The following is a 16,383-nucleotide window of genomic DNA, read 5'->3' on the forward strand; positions in this document are numbered from 1 at the left end:
TGGAGAACAAAGGTCACTGCATTGTTTGAGACCAAGGACTTTACCAAGTTCAACATTGAACAACTTGCTGGTTCCTTGATGACACACGAATTGCATCTTGGAGCTGCTGTTCCTGAGAGCTCTAGAAATCGAGGACTTGCTCTAAAAGCTGAGGAACTCGACGAATCTGAACCAGATGAAGAAGAGGCTGCCATGCTGGTTAGAAGAATGAGAAAGCTCTACAGGAACTTCAAACCAGGAAACCAGAAAGGAAGGAACTTTGCTAAGAAAAACACTAGTTCCAAAACTGAGCAAGGTTGCTTCAAATGTGGAGAAACTGATCATCAAATTCGTGAATGCCCTCTGTGGGAGAACGACAAAACCAGAGGAAAAGGGAAGGAACAGGTCAAGGATCGCTTTAACAAGTCTACCTTCAACAGGCCAAACTTCAAGAAGGCCATGATAGCTGCATGGGGCGAAGCAACAGACTCAGAAGACGATGAGGAACAACCAAATGAAGAAACTGCAAATCTCTGCCTTATGGCTAGAACAGAAGGAACTGATCAAGATCCATCAGAAGAAGTAAGTTCCTCCACTCTTCAGTTCCTTTCAAAGTCGAAACTAATTGAGCTGTTGCTAGAAACTCTAGATGATTACAAAAAGCTAAGTATGTTAAAAGCACAAAGTGATAGAGCCTTGGAACTCAGTAAAAACCATATAAATTATCTGAACAATACTAGATCTGATGTTCAAGGCAGGTTCTTTGAATTACTAGATAGAAATACCTCTATTAATGAGTCATTCGAGAAAATTAGAAATGAAAACATCCTTCTACAAGTACAACTCAGTCAATATAAGATGTTTAATCTAAGTTTAGATCCTACAAAATCCTTGGAGATCAACATGGGAGTTTTTAACATCGACTTAGAAAATTTAAACAAAGATCTGATCACCACAAAGGAACAGAAAGAGAAACTAGAAAGGGAACTAGCCATGGCCAGGGCACAGAGACAACCACCTAAAGTTCCTCCCAAATGGATTGAGAATGCTCAATCTAAGAGAACAGAAGGATTGGGCTTTAATCATAAAACTAGTCATAACAAAAAGTATGTGGATCTTCCTAGTGTGAAAGTCTGTTTCTCATGTGGAAGTGGAAGTCATTTAAGTACTGAGTGTTCCAAAATGAAGGAACAGGATCAAAGAAACATAAATTATGTAAAGCAAAAATGGGTCAAGAAGTCAGAAGTTGTAGTTGAAAAGGAACTCGAGGAAACCCGAGTTCCTGTAACTAACCTTTGATCTCTTTACAGATTCTAGTGAAGGGGAACAGCTCGTGGTATCTCGACAGCGGGTGTTCCAAACACATGACAGGAGACAAATCTAAATTCCTCTCACTAGAAGCCTACAATGGAGGAACTGTGACCTTTGGAGACAACATGAAAGGAGAAATTGTTGGAATTGGAAAAGTTGGAAGGTCAAGTTCCTATGCCATTGAAAATGTATTTTTAGTCGAGGGTTTAATGCACAGTCTACTAAGCATTTCTCAATTTTGTGACAAAGGAAACTCTGTAAGTTTTACTTCTGAAAATTGTCAAATCATCAATAATAACACTGGGAAGGTTATTTTGGAAGGAACTCGTAAAGGGAACACGTATTCTGTGGATCTCAATACAGTTCCCAGGAACAATTTAACCTGCCTCAGTGCCTTTGAAGAAGAATCCCTACTATGGCACAGGAGGTTTGGACATGCTAGTTTCTCTCTGCTTGACAAACTAAGATCAAAGGAACTGGTTCGAGGACTCCCCTCAATCAAGTTCCTAACTGATAAAGTGTGTGATGCATGTGCAAAAGGCAAGCATGTCCGAAGTTCCTTTAAGTCTAAGAAATTGGTAAGCACCACAAAACCATTGGAACTCATCCATATGGACTTATGTGGCCCAATGAGAATTCAAAGCAGAAGTGGGAAAAAATATGTATTAGTTATTGTTGATGATTACTCTCGCTTTACTTGGGTCATATTTCTAACAAGCAAGGATGAAACGTTTGATGAGTTTGTTGCATTTTCAAAGAAAATTCAGAAAACCACAGGTCATCAACTGATCCATATAAGATCAGATCATGGAACAGAATTTGAAAATTACAAATTCGATGAATACTGCAAGGAACAAGGTATGGACCACAATTTCTCAGCTCCCAGAACTCCACAACAAAATGGAGTTGTTGAGAGGAAAAATAGAACCTTAGAGGACATGGCAAGAACCATGTTAATAGCCAGTTCCCTGCCTAGGAACTTCTGGGCTGAAGCAGTCAATACTGCTTGTTATATTATAAATAGAGTTATGATTCGAGCAATCCTAAACAAAACCCCCTATGAGCTACTAAAAGGTATAAAACCCAACATCTCTTACTTTAGAGCCTTTGGTAGCAAATGTTTTGTCCACAACAATGGAAAAAGGAACTTGGGGAAGTTTGATGAAAGAAGCGATGAGGCAGTGTTCCTAGGATATGCCTTAAATAGCAAAGCTTACAGAGTTTATAACAAAAGGTCTATGTGTGTTGAGGAAAGTGTACATATAATATTTGATGAATCTAACAAAACTGATATAGTACAGGAACAAGAACTTTTCGAGATTGGTTTATCTCGTGCTACAGAAAATGATGAGGAGTTCCAACCAAGCAAACACACAGCCAGAGGAACTGCTCAACAAAATCAAGAAGTTCCCGTACTAGTGGAACAAGAAGAAAACCAAGAAGATCCAGAAACAACACCAGAGGAACCCCACAATGACCAACAGGGAACTCAGGTCATAGAAGGAACTGACGAAAATGCCACAACACCAGTAGCTCAGTTTCAACCTAAACCTTGGAAGCATCAAAAGTCTCACCCAATGGAACTCATTATGAGTGACATCAGAAAAGGAACTCAGACAAGGTCACAACTAAGGAACTTTTGCGCATTCCACGCGTTCCTCTCCATATTTGAGCCAAGAAATCACATTGAGGCTCTGGAGGACGCTGACTGGATCATAGCCATGCAAGAAGAATTAAATGAATTCAAAAGAAACAAGGTATGGCACTTGGAACCCAAACCAAAGCACCAGAAGGTGATAGGGCTGAAATGGGTGTTCCGGAACAAGAAAGATGAACATGCAACAATCATAAGGAACAAAGCAAGGTTAGTGGTCAAAGGTTATAACCAACAGGAAGGTATTGACTTTGAAGAAACATTTGCACCTGTTGCTAGATTAGAAGCCATTAGAATCTTAATTGCTTTTGCTGCTTTCATGGGTTTTAAACTTTATCAAATGGATGTTAAATGTGCTTTCTTAAACGGTTTCTTAGAGGAAGATGTTTATGTGGAACAGCCCCCTGGATTTGAAAATCCCGAATTTCCAAATCATATTTACAAATTAGATAAGGCTCTCTATGGACTAAAACAAGCCCCTAGATCTTGGTACGAGAGATTATCAAAGTTCCTCCTTCAAAATGATTTTAAAAGAGGTAGAATAGACAAAACTTTATTCTTAAAATCTAGAGGAACTGACTTGTTAGTAGTTCAAATTTATGTTGATGATATATTATTTGGAGCAACTAATGAGAATTTGTGCAAGGATTTTGCAAACTTGATGAGCAGTGAATTTGAAATGAGCATGATGGGGGAACTCAATTTCTTCCTTGGTTTACAAATCAAGCAAACCGAGGAAGGAATCATGATACACCAACAAAAGTATGTGAAGGAACTCCTAAAGAAATATGAGCTAGAATCAGCCAAAGTAAACCACACTCCAATGGGAACAGCTACCAGATTAGACACTGATCCAAATGGGAAAAGTGTGAATCAAACGAAATACAGAGGTATGATTGGATCACTATTATATTTAACAACCAGTAGACCTGACATTTCTTTTAGTGTAGGACTATGTGCAAGATTTCAATCCAATCCAAAGGAGTCCCATCTAACTGCGATGAAAAGAATACTAAGATATCTCAAAGGAACTGATGACCTATGCCTATACTATCCAAGAAGTGGATCATTCGAGCTAAAAGGATATGCTGATGCTGATTATGCAGGTGACTTAGTGAATAGAAAAATCACATCAGGTATGGTACAGTTCCTAGGTCCATGCATGGTTTCTTGGGGTTCCAAGAAACAGAACACTGTTGCTCTATCCACAGCTGAAGCTGAGTATGTAGCTGCTGCAGCTTGTTGCTCACAAATTCTATGGATAAAACAACAGCTAAGAGATTTTGGTATTATCTATGATTGTGTTCCTATCTATTGTGATAACACTAGTGCTATTTGTATTTCAAAAGATCCGGTTCATCATTCCCGGGTCAAACACATCCACATTAGACACCATTTCCTTAAAGATAATGTTGAGAAAGGTTTGATTAAATTAGATTTTTGCCAAACTGATCACCAAATTGCTGATATTTTAACTAAGCCCTTGAACAGAGAGAAACATGAGAAAATGAGGATGGAACTCGGAATGATCAAGCTAAGGTAATTGCTAAATTGAAGTTCCTCTAAGGCAAAAGCAAAAATCATGGTACATATAGACTATTACAAACACAAAATCTTGTGTGCAAACATAGTTGAAGCTTACCATCGTGGCAAATACACTCACACTCCAAATGAGCAAGGTAAGCAGTTCCTTTCAAACTAGTTAAGTCAGAGATACGAAATTAAGCAAGTCAAAGTCAAACACAGTTTTAATTTAATTTATTTCTACATTTTCCTTTTATTTTTTATTTTTTAAAATTCAAAACCGAATACCCATATTCAAAGAATGTTTGGAACGGTTCCATTGGCAATAAATAGGAGAAACTCTTCCCTTTCCACATTCAATCCATGCAACCCCCTTTCTCTCTCTCCCACACGCCTTCTCCACTGACACCACCTCTCATTTCACCTATAAAAACCTTCACCGTGGTTCTCACAAGCAACAACACTGATCTCACTTCCCTCAAACGAAAAAGAAATCCTTCATCTCCAGTTCCCATGGATACCTCACCCATTCAATCGCCAATTCCTCTTCGATCCCACAATCCAATACTCGCAATTACTCAGGGGGAACCAATCGACACTGACATCAAAATGAAATCCCCAATTTCAAACCCTAGATCTTCCACAAGGAAATCCAAAAAGCGTAGGGTAGAAACTTTGGGTGAACAACTCGAAGAAACTGAAGAACACCAGGAGGGTGCTCACACCCAGGGGGAAGGAAAAAGCGTCAAGAAACTCACTGCTAAGGAGAGCAATCTGGTGGAAGGGTTTGCGATCAATTCAACATGGTGTGAAGCTACGAAGTTCAATGAATTGATGGAAATCCTCGAACACCAAAAGTGGGTAAGCTTGTTAAGTACTTATGCCAAATCACCCCTAATTCCCGAAGCCATGAAAGAATTCTGCAAAAACTTTACTTGTGTTGATGATGTGTGCTCAAGTAAAGTAAATGGAACTCGCATAGAATTTGATGCCTCCTATTTGGAACAGCTGTTTGGTACACCCAATAGGGGTTTTGATATGTGGTTGAAAGGTCAGATTACAGTGACCATTGATAGTGTCAATGAGGATGACATTGTTGGTTCAATTGGAGGAAACTCCAAAGTGTCCACCTCCACAACACATAACTGTTTCTCACCCCTTCAAAAACTGCCAGAAACTGTCGTGCCAAGGAACAGGACACCCAGATCCTCCCAAAAGTCCAAAGCCCGTCGTTTTCCTTCTGAACAGGAACATGTTCCAGACCATGGAGGTGCCTGGAACACAAAGGACGACCAGATATTGGAGCTGAAGGCAACAGTTGCCCATCTGGTGGAACTGCAGGAGGGAACAGATCACAGGATCAGCTCAATGCAGGCTCACATAGATGCATTGGTTACCAGTGTCAAGACTCTCCAAACCACTCTTCACCACTACTCAGAACAAGCCAATGCAACTCGTGCCACAATCCTCACCAAGATCAATAATCTGGAATCTTTTGAGGAGACTGTGATAGAAGAAACTGCTGGTTCTGGTTCCCCATCTCAAGCCTAATCATCCTATCCCATGTTTCTTTTATCTTTTGCCATGGAACAATCTTTTTAATTTGCTTTTGGTTTGTATAATTTTCAAACTTGGGTATTTGTTCCATCTTATTTTGACTTGCTTGGTTACACCTATCTGTGTTTTCTAGTTTTGATCATTATTGCTTGCTTTTAATTTATTGTGTGAGTTGGTTTAATACTTTGAGGCTAGCTTAACTTGCCAAACGTTGATCGTGGGGCACTGTGTTTGGAATGGCTATATTTCGTGCTATGCTTTTTGTTGATGTCAACAGGGGGAAGTCAAGGTGCAAACTTCCAAGGTACACTCAATCCCAGTTCCTGCATCAATCTCTTGTGTGTACTCTCTCTGTATCTCTCTATAAGTTTTTTTTCTTTCTCTTTTGTTTTTCAATTTTTGTGTTCTGTTTCACAGTAGTCTGCATAAGTTCCTGTTTGTGCTTACTCTCATTTGTAAAAAGTTTGCAAGTGTTGTCATCACCAAAAAGGGGGAATATTGTTGTTCCTATGTTTTGGTTGATGACACACACATATTGCAAACTTCCTGATTATGGTTGCTAATGACTTTGGACAGGTAAATGCCCAAGTTTCTATTAGGATAGGAACTTGAATCAGATGGTGAAGTTCCTGATGTACACTTGGGACAGTCACTAGAGTTCCAGAGCTGGAAGTTGTATCTGTTCCAGTTTGAAGTCACAAGAGGAGCAACACATTTACATATCAAGAGTTCCGAATACTCACAAGAACTATTACAGACTCATGGCCACGAGTTCCTATTTAAACATAAGAGGAACTCATTAATGTTCCTGAGCTGGAACAAGTGAAGCTTCAGAGTTGAATGCCTCACCAAAGGAAAGACATATATGTCTAGGTAGTTTATCTTGCTTAGATTATATGTAATATATTAATATGTTAAGTAGTATATAAGGAACTAGAGGAACTTGGATTACTCGTGTGTTTTTGTCAAAATATCAAGCAACACAGTTTTAAGGAAAATACTTTAAATAAAATATCTTTTCATGTTTAATAAAAATAAGATTTTCATCACATTCTGTTAATTAAATAAAAACAGTTTTTATCTTCCTAAAACTTCTCCTAAATATTTTGACAAAATAAATAAACATTTTTTTTAGAAAACAACAGTGATTGACATAGTCTTAAACACGTCCAGCAGTTGAGGAAGTTGTGTGGGAAGTGGTCTCCCCTTGTTCCTCAAGTCTAGGGACGTGACAATCAAAGTGTCAGTTGTTGGCAGTTGAGTTTTTGAAGGAAACAAACCCTAAGGACAAAACTCTATATAAGGCCAAGAAGTTTTCTGGAAAAAATACACAAACATTCTAAGAGTTCTTGCTTTCCTAAAAACGTATTGTCAAAGATTTTCTAAAAAACAGTTTGTGTCCTAGTTAATCCAAAGTTCCTAAGTGCCCTATATCCACACTAAAGCATCATTAATATCTAGAGTTATCCAAACACGAATTGTATTTTGTATTAGTGAGGATAGAGTTATCTTGTTTAGACTTAGAGTTTAAGTCTGAGAGAGAGAAGTGAAAGAGTTGTAATCAGAGTAGATTACTGTGAGGAACACAAGTTTGAGAGGAACTTGTGTTTGAGAGATTATTGTAATCGAGGTATTACTATAATAAAAGGAATTCTCTTCTTGATTAGTGTCAAGAAGTTTTCACAATTATTGTTATTGTCTTTTCTATTCTCAGTTCCTTGATTGTTTCTAAGTTCCGCAAGAAACTTTACCAAAGTTCCAATTACAATTCACCCCCCCCCCCCCCCCTCTTGTGCGTGTTCCTACTGGAATAACAGCTTCACCCACCTGTGGGATGACATGCATTGAATGTTGATGGGGCTTCAAAAGGAACTCCAGGGCCGGCTGGAGGTGGGATAATCATCAGAGACCATCAAGGCAAGTTCATCTCAGCCATGGCAGTGAACATAGGCCACGCAACAGCTTTCAAGGCTGAAGCAATCGCATTGTTAAGGGGGTTGGAGCTAGCCAAGAATCTGCAAATCGAGAAATTGGTTCTACAAATGGACAACTTAGCTTGTATTCAGATCCTCCGAAGAAAGAATTATGGAAGAAGCGAAAGCTCTCAGATCCTCAGGCGCTGCATCAAGCTAGTGGAGTGTCCCTCGTGGACGGTGAAGATTACCCATGTGTATCGCGAGGGTGATAGAGCTGCGGATTGGTTGGCAAACCATGGAGTAGCTAAACACATGAACACCCATCTGTTTCAGTCAGCTAGCATAGCTCTTGGTAGAGTTATTGCAGAAGACATGAGGGGAGTAGCCTTCCCTCGATTACTGCAACCTTAGTTTTTATCTTTGTGCTTTTAGTTTTGTTTTCTTTCTTCTAGCTTTCTGTTTGTCTGTTTTGTTGTTTATTACTTTGGCTTAGTGCCTCTTTGGAATCAAAAAAAAAAGGAAGAAATACTCCCTCCGTTCCTTAATACTCACACCGCTTTTTCTTTTCGGGCCGTCCCTTAATAGTTGCACCGTTTCTATAAATGGGATCTTTACCAATATTATATTATTTCTCACACTTACCTATTACCCCACCTACACCCCTATTCTTTACAAAAAATTATTTAAAAATTCACATCCTCCACTTACCACTCCCCACCTCTTACACATTTTCCACTAACAATATTAAAAAATACTGTTAGGTTATGATACATATGACATTACATAGATCATGCGGAAACAACCATTAACCCAGGACAACATATTATTTACACATAATCATATAGCATAATTTAGATGCATACTCTTTGTTGCGTGCCCTCCCTAGCTGCGCCTGAACCGAACAAGAACAAGTCTTTAGGACTCCAAGTGTCGTCCCTCCGTAGATAGTCCACAGCACGTCCGGATCCGCCTTAAGATTGACCAACTAGAATCGCCCTTAAGGTACTAGAAAATTTCGGCACTTTTATGAGCAAGATGTGTGTTTTAATTTTCTCTCAAAAAACTCACTTTTGAATACTTTTAAACTTGTTATAAATTGTGAGCCCTAGCCTCATATTTATAGGGGTATGGAAAGGGAATCGAAATCCTATTCAGATACAAATTAATTAAACCTAGAATCCTACAAGAACTCTAATTTAATTAATTTATCAAATAGAATTAGGAATTTAATCATTAACCGAACTCTGCATGTTTTAGGAAACGTGCACGAACACAAACACTTGCACACACACGCACGGCTGCCACGATGGGCCCCATGCGTGCGCGCGAGCAGCAGCCCACGCAGCGCCCGCGCGCGCTGCGCGCTGCGCGTGCTGTGCGCTGCGCGTGCTGTGCGCGCTGTGCGCGCTGCGCAGCCTGCTGGGCCTGGCCTTGCGCTGGGCCTGGCGTGGCTGTTTGTGCGGCGCGCTTGGCTTGCTGGGCGATGGCCTGGCTTCGTGCTGGGCCTCGTCCGATGCTTATTCGTACGATGCGCTTCCGATTAAATTTTCCGATTCCGGAATTCATTTCCGATACGAACAATATTTAATATTTCCGATTCCGGAATTAATTTCCGTTTCGAACAAATATTTAATATTTCCGTTTCCGGAATTATTTTCCGATTCCGGTAATATTTCCGATTCTGACAATATTTCCGTTTCCGGCAATATTTCCGATTCTGGCAATATTTCCATTTCCGATAATATTTTCCGATACGTACCATGTTTCCGTTTCCGGCAACATCTACGACTTGGATAATATTTATATTTCCGATACGATCCATATTTCCGTTTCCGGCAATATCATCGTTTCCGGAGTATTCATTTCTTGCCTGTGACGATCTTAGCTCCCACTGAAACCAAGATCCGTCGGTTCCGAATATTCATAGATGGAGTATTTAATGCCATTAAATACTTGATCCGTTTACGTACTATTTGTGTGACCCTACGGGTTCAGTCAAGAGTAAGCTGTGGATTAATATCATTAATTCCACTTGAACTGAAGCGGCCTCTAGCTAGGCATTCAGCTCACTTGATCTCACTGAATTATTAACTTGTTAATTAATACCGAACCGCATTTATTAGACTTAACATAGAATGCATACTTGGACCAAGGGCATTATTTCCTTCAAATACCCCACTATCTACTAACACCATTAAATTAATAAGTCAATTCACATGTCTTAAACTCCGCACCGGTCAAACCGGTGCGAGTATTAAGGGGCGGAGGGAGTAATAAAATACTAAGAAGGAGAAAATCATATAAAAAAATAAAAAGTATAACTTATATTAAAATACATGTATAACTCATATTAAAGCACGGGAGAAGTCCACTTTTTAAATTGACTATTTTTATTTATCTTTTCTTTAGTCTTTTCACCTAGCGAAAACCCCTGGTTTTCTTGACTTGTATGTTTTATGCTTCAACCTTCTCTTAGAAACTTGTACCTCTATTTCATGGTTTATAATACTCCATTTGTCCCTAAAAGATTGTCTCAATTTTACTTTATTAATAAGTAGTTATACTCAAAAGCAAATGGGTAGGTATAGTCTTTTAGATAGATTAAATGATAGTGTGAGAAGAGATATGTGGGGACCACAAACCAAATAAGGTATGTGGCAAACAATTAGGAACATCCATTTAGGATATATGAGACAATCTTTTAAGGACATATAAATTTTTTAATTTGTAATTTTACACAGAAATAATAGATTTCAAACTTACTTTCAATATGGTTGAAGACTTAGAAAGTGTAAGATCCAACAAGTTCTTTATTTCTGTTTTGAAGGTAAAATTAATTCATTAATAAAAAGTAATACGACATTTACAAGAGAAATTTATATCTAATAAATGCATAACATGCAAATTGTATCAAGTAAATGTTCCCTTGGTCAAAATTACGGTCACTGAATAAATCTTGCACTATAAAACATTTTATGTTTTTAACGGTAGAACATGCAGCCTTTTCAGAGTAAGAATCTAACGATTAGATGTAGCCGCCATGATGATTTCATTTGATTCATTCATCTGAGTGTACTCGAAAAATTTATGTTTGTTGCGAACTCGCATAAAACTTTATCGACTAAGTCCACCATAGGGAGACGAACTACACCCCATATTGTGAAGGTTCAACAAAAGTTTGTTATGGTTTTCAGGGAGCGGGGAAGAGATAGCAGAGAGGAAAGGGGACAAGGTGTGTAACATAGAAGTTTTCATTATTTATACGGAGTATCATATTCCATATTGTCGAATTTTTTAATTAAAAAAATATATAGAAAAATGCCTAAAATCGGCCTTTGTGGCAAATAAGCCCAAGGACTTATGTCTTCTGTCAATCTAGCCCCTCTACTTTTAATTGAAGCAAATCAGTCTCATATGTTTTATAGTTTGTGCAATTCACATCCATATGAAATTTCCAGCCAATTCAATCTTGAAAACTACCATAAAACCTTTATTTCGCCAGAAAACAACTACCACTTGATTAGTCATCTCCAATAAACTTCATTCTTCTCTCTCCATATGATAACATATCTTCTTGTCTCTCCCCAAAAATTAGTCAATTTTGCTTTTCATCAACCTCTTTCCCTCTCCTCTAACTCAATCATGCTCCCAATCATCCCCTCTCTCCTCTCGATTCACATCACTGTCGACCTCATCTACCTCCTGCAACTATGGTCGAGGTTCTTTTCCAAAATACCACATCTTGCCAAATTTATGTTAGCTATTTTATTTGTGATTTGTATATATAATTTCAGAAACTAGATTAGGATTAGTGTGTGGAAGATGGTGATACAACTTTTTATCATGAGAGAGAGAGAGAGAGAGAGAGAGAAAGAGAGAGAGTGAGAGAGAGAGAGAGTGTGAAAGGTATGTGAAGATGGTGAAATGAAACATGGAGTTGCGTGGAAAATGATGGAAGAACATCAAAAGTGAAAGTGAACAAGTGTCCAACTACATGAACTAAATGAATCTACGTATTAAAATTGTAGTACACGTAATTCGTACTCTGTATAAGGCTGGTTTTTCAGTAGGTTTTAAAGTATTCAGACTAACTGTGATTGGATTATACTTTAAATTGCGCAATTTATAAAGATATGGGGCTGATTTAAGAAAAAGTAAAGGGTTGTATTTGCACATAAGACATAAGTTATGGGGTTTATTTGCCACATTCCCCACCTAAAATCTATCTAAAGTGGTCCTGGCATAACTAGTCTAGTTTTCCGGTTTCAAATTGTCAAATTTTCGGTATTCAATCTGGTCCATCCTCAAGAACAAGGATCTTATTGGTCCAGCCTCAAGAAGAAGGATCTTAGGGATCTTACTCTTTCCAAGTGTTCAGCCATATTAAAAATAAGTTTGAAAATCCAATTATTTTCTTGTGTGAAAATACAAAATAGTACAAATCAATAAAATGGAGAAACAAGTTTCTAAGAAAAGACTGCTGCATCAAACATACAATTCAAGGTAAAATATGGAGACACAACCAAGTCTGCAAAGATGGTTGTGATCCTAGTTAATTAATATAACTTTTTTAGGTTGCTGGAGAACAATATTAAAAAGAAAGAGAAAATCAAAAAGTACAACAACTAAGAATGAATGAAAACTAAAATTGAATCCTGATATGAAGTATGAACTCTGAATTTGGAACCCCAGCAAAAGACTTCTCAATTGATTCTTAAGCCACAGCAGGCATGTCCTTGAGCCATGAATCCAAAGGTTTACCAATTGAGTACACAATGAACCCAATCTGCCTCAGCTCATCTGCATTCACAATGTTCCTTCCATCAAACACAAAAGCTGGCTTCTGCATGTTGTCAAAAATCCTTTTGTAATCAAGTTTCTTAAATTCATCCCACTCAGTCAGAATACACACAGCATGAGCATCTTTGGTGGCCTCATAAGCGTCCCAAACAACACTCACTTGCTTAACAGTTGTGGGACTTGTGGGCTGGAGGTGAATTGGGTGGTCCCAGTCAAACTTGTTCATGGTGAGATCTCGCTGAATCTGATCCTCAGTGACTTGTGGATCGTAGATGCTCAACCTTGCCTTGTCTCCCAACAAACCCTTGCACACATCTATGGCGGGTGTCTCCCTAGTATCCCCTGTATCCTTTTTGAATGCAAATCCAAGAACAGCAATCTTCTTGTTCGATACAGTGTTGAACATGGAGGCCACAACCCTATTCACAAAACGATTCTTCTGATAATCATTCACCTTGATTACCTGTTTCCAATACTCGGCCACCTCAGGGAGACCGTTGCACTCACAAATGTAAACCAAGTTCAGAATGTCTTTCTGGAAGCAAGACCCTCCAAAACCAACACTAGCGTTCAAAAACTTTTGCCCAATCCTACTGTCCTTACCAACAGCATATGCGACTTGGGTAACATCTGCTCCAGTAGCCTCACAAAGAGCTGACATTGCATTGACAGATGAAATCCTCTGTGCTAAGAAGGCGTTGGCAGCAAGCTTTGAGAGCTCAGCAGACCAAAGATTGGTGGTTAAGATCCGTTCATCAGGAACCCATTGAGCATACACATCCTTCAATGCTTGGACTGCCTTGAGGCCTGCTGGGGTTTCCCGGCCACCGATGAGAACCCTGTCAGGGTGAAAAAGGTCCTGAATAGCAGTACCTTCAGCAAGGAACTCCGGATTTGAAAGGATCTGGTAGTTGATTCCCTTGCTGTTGTGCGTCAGAATCTTTTCGATTGCCTCAGCAGTTTTCACTGGCACAGTTGATTTCTCAACAACGATTTTGTCAGACTTTGAAACATCAGCAATCATACGGGCAGCACTCTCCCAGTAGGTCAAATCAGCAGCTTTGCCTGCTCCAAGACCTGTGGTTTTGGTAGGGGTATTCACAGAGACAAAAACAATATCAGCCTCAGCAACATGCTTTTCTACATCAGTGCTGAAGAAAAGGTTCCTTCCACGGCATTCCTTAACCACATCATCTAGACCCGGCTCATAGATTGGAAGCTGCTCGCTGTTCCATGCAGTGATCCGAGACACAGATATATCAACCACTACAACTTCAATCTTTGGGCACTTGAGTGCTATAACAGCCATAGTAGGGCCTCCTACATAACCAGCCCCAATGCAGCAAATCTTCACCATTTTCACTTACTATCTACAATAAAACAGGAAATAAAAAGGCACGTGCATAAGAATGTCAGAATTTGAAAGCTACAATCCCGTTCAATACCCATACATTATAAAATACAATCCTAAAGCCCAGAATTACTTGAAGGACATCTTTCACTATGGATTCCACATAACAAACGCATCTGGATCGGATTTTATTTATTCAAATAAACGGCTAGATATGGACGATCAACCAGATCTCCCTATGTCATCTTTCTCAAATTGACAAACAATAAGATAATCAAACTAATCTCACCTAATACTATGACTAACAAACAACAATATTCTCAAATAAAAGAACATCACTCCATGAAACATCAACAAACTAAAGTATTAACCAATCAATGTATGCTACAAGTACCACCAACATTAGGGGAATCAATGTAGGTGAATTGAACGAGATTAAATCCATATATGAAATGTCGGTCCAAGACGATCAATAGCATGCTCAACTCGGTGTCGAAAAAAATATGATCCGATAAAACTAGTTCAGAATTCTGAACTTCTGGATTCCAAACATTACCAGATAATCAGTATAATACGCAAGATCTAACAATTACTCAGAAAACAAAAGGATCCAAGTTGCAAATCAACTTTGCTGTCACTAAAAACATGATTATATTCATCGTATTATTCAAAATCACAAAATTAAACAGATCCTAATAAGATATGTCATCATCCTTAAAATCGCAATACTAATCGTAATTATCAATACTAGATCTACAGCTTAAAATAAAACAAACAAATACAATGAGAAATGAGATCAAAGCAGATCACATTCAAATTCAAATTCAAATTAAATGCTTCAAAATCAAGAACACGCAGAGAGCTTAAGATTTAATAAAATACATTTGAAATGAAAAATGATGAAGAAAAATGAAGAAGTGGATCGAAAAGGAGAATAAATTACCTGTATTTTACAGAGAATAGTTGACTAGAGAGAGGGAGATTCAGAGAGAAAGAGAGATGTGCGGGAGTATAGGAAGGAAGGTAAGAAAGGCGGGGGTGAGGCCGCGAGTATTTATATGCAAAAGACAGAGGAGAGAGAAAGTTGTCCGACTTCAGAGAATAGATCTCTACCAACTGGTTGGAGAGGGTGGGGGCACCTTTTGGTTTTTTTGGAATTTTGATTTGTTTGATGTTAGAAACTAAAACAACTAACATTAATACGGGATATTCAAAATTTGGTTTAAACTGCACCAAATCATAAACCAAATTTTTTTTAAGGTTTGTTCCGTATCAAATTCAGTTTTTGGTTTTAAAAGTCATACTTATGATTTAAATTAAATTAGGAAATTTTGTAAAACACTACCTTTAAATTTGGTAGTTTTGTGAATTGCTACCTTATAAAAACTTTTTTTAATTTAACTACCTTATAAGTTTGGTTTGTTTGACTAACACTACCATTTGACGTTTTTCGTTAATGTTTTCCGTCGTGTATTTCTTCTATTCTTTTAAATATCTCTGTTTATTTGTCATTTTGTGCATTTGCCATATTAAAATAACCGTTGTAGTGGAGTCCAAAGACGTAAAACATTAACAAAAAACGGCAAATGGTAGTGTTAGTCAAACAAACCAAACTTATAAGGTAGTAAAATATAATTTCCTTTTTAAAAGGTAGCAATTCACAAAACCACCAAACTTAAAGGTAGTGTTTCACCAAATTTCCATTAAATTATGAACTATAAAATAATCATAGTTATAGTAATCAGTAGACCTGTCAAACAGGTCGGTCGGGTAGGATTGTAAAAAATTATTTTCGGATTAAATTGGGTCGGTCAGTTTCGGGTTCGGGTTACAAATTCTTGTTCAAAACTCAGGACTTTCGTGTTCCGGTCGACCCAATGGGTTGAGAAACTTTAAAACCCGTATGTTTTCATTAGGTAATAAAAATACAAAATATGGGCACAAATTAACAAATTTTCCTACCCAAGTTTATATTTAGTCAATTTCAACCATAGAATGATGTATAATCTATACCTAGTATTTAAAAACTGTAACCATAGGTGACAAAATGACAAGTGTCATCACCTCATTAATCTACCTTTTTTCTACATTTTTTATAATTAAGATAGAGAAAATTCAAAAGACATCCTTATTAAAATAAACTAGCCTTTATTAGTTGTTATTAAGTCATTTTTTAAAGTGTTAATTTTATTGAGGATTTGTGATTTTGATAAATGAGAGTATATGATTTATATATGAGTTAAATTTAAATTGAAAAATTAGATAATGAATTAATATTGAGTGTTAGAGGG

The 16,383-nt window shown here is 37.9% G+C and overlaps 1 protein-coding gene across 1 annotated transcript; it reads right to left on the bottom strand.

The window, feature by feature from the left end:
* Positions 1-12,438: 12,438 nt before the first annotated feature.
* LOC110795915 (UDP-glucose 6-dehydrogenase 1) lies at positions 12,439-15,198 on the bottom strand. The gene is made up of 2 exons (XM_022000951.2): positions 15,036-15,198; positions 12,439-14,111 (listed from the first exon to the last, which is right to left on the bottom strand). Exon 2 carries the CDS (start codon positions 14,096-14,098, stop codon positions 12,656-12,658), a length of 1,443 nt encoding a protein of 480 aa, XP_021856643.1. The 5' UTR covers positions 14,099-14,111; positions 15,036-15,198; the 3' UTR covers positions 12,439-12,655.
* Positions 15,199-16,383: the final 1,185 nt, after the last annotated feature.

The sequence above is a fragment of the Spinacia oleracea genome, chromosome 1 (genome assembly GCF_020520425.1).
Source record: "Spinacia oleracea cultivar Varoflay chromosome 1, BTI_SOV_V1, whole genome shotgun sequence".
NCBI classification, from domain to species: domain Eukaryota; kingdom Viridiplantae; phylum Streptophyta; class Magnoliopsida; order Caryophyllales; family Amaranthaceae; genus Spinacia; species Spinacia oleracea.